Source organism: Pteropus vampyrus, unplaced genomic scaffold, assembly GCF_000151845.1.
Source record: "Pteropus vampyrus isolate Shadow unplaced genomic scaffold, Pvam_2.0 Scaffold50, whole genome shotgun sequence".
Classification (NCBI taxonomy): Eukaryota; Metazoa; Chordata; class Mammalia; order Chiroptera; family Pteropodidae; genus Pteropus; species Pteropus vampyrus.
Window position 1 is genome coordinate 2960447 of NW_011888831.1, and position 5082 is coordinate 2965528.

Sequence of the window (5082 nt, forward strand, 5' to 3'; positions counted from 1 at the left end):
CATGAAAATGCCAAGGGCCCTCCACTCCTGATGCAGGGACTGCAGTCACAGCTGCCTTTTTGCCCCTGCCATTCCATCAGTTCTTTTGAGTGGCTGACTGCCCCAGTGGAGGACCAGTTGTGAGGGGGAATGTGACTTCCTCCAGGTGTCTCTAAGCACTCCAGCTAAGGACTAGAGTACCCTGCAGTCCCTAAATCACCCCACTTGGAATGGCCTTTTACATATATGGAAAAGGGCTCCACTTGGTTCCAACCTACCCGCCTCTACGCAAGTGATGCAACTTTCCTAGGAGCATACTCTTCAGTGGACACAAGAATTCTCTAAAAGACATACCTTTCTTCCAGCTGTTCGTTTTCCCTTAGGCCAGTACACAGAATTAAAGGGGAAAGATGGCAAACATTTTCTGGGACCTGCCCAATATATGTATTCTGACATTTTTATTTGGTTGTAAAACAATAAAAGGTCTTGACTTTAAATGTGTTGTATTTTTTTTCCCTTCATGTCTTCATGGTTGCCCCATGTTTTAGAGGAAATGAGAGACCAAAAGAGGCAGACACAGAAACAATTAGTGAGCAATGTATTACGTTCCTTATTATCTTGTAAAGAAATTCAAATGAAAATAAGGAAAACTTTAAATGAGCAAACGTTACAAGACTAAGAAGGCAGTGATAGAACTGGCACTTTTCATTCTGTGAGTGTAATCTGATAAAACTCTGACAAGCATTTGGAATTAAGTTTTTAATCTTCTGGTCTAGCATATAAATTCCCTCAAAACAATACAGACATGAAGACAGTCATTGCAATATTTTTTATAAAAGTGAATATTTCAAACAATCTTACTGCCTATCAACAGAGGAATGGTTAAGTAAATTAGCTCACTTATCCCCACCCCACCCCCACACCAAGTAGGACCCACTGTTTCTTCCTCCTTAGTCCACACCAGGAATGGACCCTCCCTTCTCACTCAGAGGCCATGAGAGATGACTGGGGGAGGTTGAGAGAGAAGGTGCAAAACCATGAATGTGAGCATCTTCAGTTGTGGTCAGAGGTGTTCAGAGGGAGTCACTGGGAGAGGAAGGCAAAGGTGTGGCCTCAGCTGCTTCTTGGGTTTGTGTTCCAGCATTTAGTCTAACATCCCAAAATGGATTCAAGAGCCCTGGATCCCAGATCCTTTTCCGTTATCAGTCATGGGCCACCTACTGTCTGTAAAAGGGGGCTTGGATTCGAGCTTTCAGATCCCCTTCTGATCTAAAAGATTCTTTAAAAAGTAAAAATAAAAAAAATAAAAATAAAAAAAATAAAAAAAAAAATCCAAATCTGATCACATTACTCCTGACTAAAACTTCCAAGGGCTTTCCCAAGTTGCTCTTAGAATCAAGGTCAAACTCTCTGATGTGGCCTTCTACAATCTGGTCCAGGTCTACCTCATGGCCTCTTCTCTAATTCTCCAGATATAAGCCAAACTCTTTTCTGCCTACTGGCCCTCACACATGTGCCTTCTTGCAAGTTCCCTCTTCTAAACACTTTACTTAGCTGTTAATCAACCTCTGGGTCTCCAATGTTATTTCCTCAAAGAAATCTTTCTTGACCCCAATCTTGCAACCTAGATTCAGTTAGGGGTTCCTATGTACTCTCTTCATGGCATTTAGCATAATTTAAACATTAAATTAGGTAATGCTGGTGTTCCCAGTTAGACTACAAACTACATAAGCAATATGTTCATTACTATAACTAATGCAATATTTATTTCTCAATTAAAATATGCATTTTATTGTAAGATAATCCTCTTGACGAGGGATCATCGGGTAGCATACAAAGGCATTTACATTCTAGACAAACCCAAAGTTTAGCTTAAAATGCTGTTTTTCATTAGACATATTCTAGAAAAGAGCTTGAATTTATTTTTTAAATGGAAATGAAAGCTAGTTGTAACTAGGTGAAATGAAACTGAAACACCCCATTCATACCTAAAGCGGTGGTTAGTGGAAGGCTGGGCTCTGAATAAGTACACTCAGCTAATAAAGCAAGAGCAATTAAAGAGACCTGCATTTGAATCCTGGCTCTGCCTTTTCCAAGCTGTGCCTCTTCTGCAGCCTTAGGTTCATCAATAGGGGACAATAGTCACATCTACTCCAGAAGAATATTGCTAGAATTAAATGATAATGGGTGTAAAAGGTCAAGGCACAATGCCTGGCATATAGGGCTTACTTAATATTAACTGTTATTAATTCTTAGGCTGTTAACCATAAATTCTCTCCTTATTTAGGCCCTAGTGTAAATATGCAAGGAAATTACAGAAAGCTAAGTAAGGCTCAGTCCCAGCTCTTCGGCAGTCAAAACTTGGCGATTCTGCACCCACGACAGACAGGGAGTATGCGTTAAGGTAGGAAAAAACTCTATAAATTGTCTCACGCTTCATTTAATCTGAAGAAAATTACAGGCTCTTCGTCTTCGTATATAAGTTATTGATAACGTTACAGAACAAGCAGCGAATTCAACAATTTAAAAACTAAGTAAGTCTACACGTTGTTAATTTCTGGCAAGTCTTCCCAATCTGTTTTTTTAAAAAAGTCATCCCTGTCCCCATTTCAGTAGACGTGCACCATGCCATAGAGGAATGTCCAGAACAGGACGTAGGTGAAGAGGCCTCCGATGAGACCTCCTGTAAAGAGAGGTCTTCGTGATTTAAAATATTTGTTCCACCTCCTTCCCGCCTTGAGAATTAAGAGCAGGGAGAGCAGGATGGAGGCAAGCAGGTAAAAGATGAAGCCGTAGAGGCCGGTGAGGCCGAGGATACCGGCCGTGGCCCCCGACAACGCTGACACAGAGGTCCGGCAGTAATCCAGGACCGCGGCGTTACCCCGCACAGCTGCCTCGCTGATGAACGGCGGCCCTTCCCGCTTGGCCACCACAGTGGCCATCCTTCGGGGCTCAGCCTCTGCTTTCTCGCGGAGCTGCGGAGAAAATCAAGTTACATGTGGCGTCCGGAGCTTGGCGAGTTGGGTTCACGCCGCCCCTCCCCCTCGCACCGCTCTTGGGTCTCGAACTTTCAAAAGACGCTGAGAAGCCTGAGGGCTCGGGCAAGCTGCGGGTGCGGGGGGGAGCGACAGCACATCAGCATTCCCCGCCCAGGCACGCCAGGTTACCTGGAACGCAGCGGCGGACACAGTCACCTGGCGTTCTCTCAGACTGCCTGGTAAAAAGAATCCCGCGGCGCCATCTTGCTCTAGAGGCTGCTGGGAGGTCCCAGGCTGCGCATGGGCCGAGACTGCGCTTCCGCCCTCTAGCGCATGCGCCACGAGAACCCCACGCACGCCCCACCCCGCTTGTCGCTTTACTACGCACACTCTGGGACTTCCGAAAGCCCAACAGCGCTCCGGCTGGTGATTGGCCAGGGATTTGTTAACTATTCATGAGAGGGCGGGCCGAGCCGGGCTGCCTTTGTTAACCAGAGGGCGCGGCCACTGGGGTTTTCGCTGCGGGCTTCGCTGAGCGGTACTTGGTTACCGGATTAGAGTCGAGATGTCCTACATCCCGGGCCAGCCAGTCACTGCCGTAGTGGTGAGTACACTCGCCCGGGCTCCCTCACTTGGCTTGCTCCCACTTTGCCAACTGGTTGACAAACTGGTTGACAAAGCTTCGAGCTCCTGCAAATCCGTGGCCAGGGCTCCGATCTCCGGTCCAACCACGGTCATCTCAGCCTGCAAAAGGGAATGCTGGAACCCAAGAGCCTCCCGAGATCCTGGACCAAGGCCAGTCTCCGTGCACTGCCGCAGCGGCGTTGGACTTCTTTCAGCTGGCCAGGGCGGGGAGCATTGAGGAGAAAGGCCCGGCTGTGGGAGTCTGGGAAATTGTCCAGGGCCTTCCTGGGCCTGTGATCCCAGCTGGGTAGCCGCGGGGGGCGGGCGCCGGCCCGGATGTCCATGAGTCGCAGCCACTGGAATGAGGAAGTGCTTCCTCCACTCCAGTCGTCGCTGCCGCCCAAGGGAGATTTGAGGGGTGGTGGTGGCTGGGGCCTGTGTAGCAGTCCCTTTCCCCACCTCATGTCCAGCCTTGCTACTTCGGACTCACCACTGCCCGCTCATACATTTGGCTCGGACCTTTTCCTGAATCCCCAGCCCTTGGGGCAAAGTCTAGATTCCCTGCCTGGCATTTGGTGCCTGAGGAGAACCTTTGGGATCAGCTCAGGCCCCTGGTTCTCCCCCTTGGCTTGTCTTAGGTATCAGGTGCTATTAGAATAATCAAAGAGAGGAAAGGAGGCTGGGACGTTAGACTCAGACGCCAATGCCACAGCTGAATGGGACCTGGAGGCCAATTCTACCGCAGAGCCGGGGTAATGTGGGTCCCAGAGAGGTCTAGTCATGGCCAGCCATATAAAGAACCCCTTAGGAAGGACCCAGATCTCTGAGAAGAAATGCCTGCTGGGCAGGCAGTGAGTCAGGTGAAAGTCTCAGCCATGGGGTCATGGGACTGGCTGCATTATCTCAGATGGTTGTGCTGGGAGCTCCTGCATTATCTCAGATGAGTGTGGCATGAAGCCACTGATAAGGTGGCATGTGAGGGTGAGCTCAGAGCTCTAGCTCAGGTCTGGGCTAGGAGGAAACATTGCTGGATTTGCTGAGAGCTGTCCAGCTTGACTTTTCCAGATCCCTGCTGCCCCAGAGAGAAGGGGCCAGGTTGCTCCTTAGCTGGAAAAAAAAAAAAAATGGGTGCAGGTGAGGAGCCAGAGAGCAGGTAGTGACCTGCCTGACCTCACCCAACAGGTCAGAGACAGGGCCTTGTCTCCAAGCCCATCTTTGAATGTGAGTCAAAGGTGTGAAAAAGTTATGTGTTGGAGGAGGTGGAGCAGGCCTGGAGTTGCTCACAACTCCAGTTGCTCACAACATGCCTGAGGACCTCAGCCATGCTTCCTGCTCCTCTCATGCCATGGATAGTCTCCTTGGCCTTCCTCAAAGCTGTAGGACCATGACCACCCAATTCTTCTAACACAAATCTGAACGTGGTAGGTGGGGTCTGGCCTCTCTCTCCCTCTTGAGTCTTGGACTAGGGTGGGGGAGACTTCTTCCCTGGCCCCTGTCCTCT

General features: G+C 48.9%; 2 protein-coding genes across 2 annotated transcripts in view; one reads left to right on the forward strand and one right to left on the reverse strand.

Annotated features, from left to right (window-relative positions):
* Positions 1-2401: 2401 nt before the first annotated feature.
* EMC6 (ER membrane protein complex subunit 6) lies at positions 2402-3297 on the reverse strand. Its single transcript, XM_011359806.2, has 2 exons — positions 3147-3297; positions 2402-2954 (listed from the first exon to the last, which is right to left on the reverse strand). Exon 2 carries the CDS (start codon positions 2919-2921, stop codon positions 2589-2591), a length of 333 nt encoding a protein of 110 aa, XP_011358108.1. The 5' UTR covers positions 2922-2954; positions 3147-3297; the 3' UTR covers positions 2402-2588.
* A 54-nt stretch (positions 3298-3351) lies between these two features.
* TAX1BP3 (Tax1 binding protein 3) overlaps positions 3352-5082 on the forward strand; it is a 5846-nt gene continuing 4115 nt past the window's right edge. The window contains exon 1 of the mRNA XM_011359807.2: positions 3352-3561. Within this exon, the coding sequence (XP_011358109.1) occupies positions 3523-3561 (39 nt within the window). The 5' untranslated portion in view covers positions 3352-3522. The remainder of the gene's footprint in view (positions 3562-5082) is intronic.

Excerpts from the sequence above, each read along its gene's own strand:
- EMC6 (XM_011359806.2), bottom strand. The coding sequence starts at position 2,921 with ATGGCCACTGTGGTGGCCAAGCGGGAAGGGCCGCCGTTCATCAGCGAG.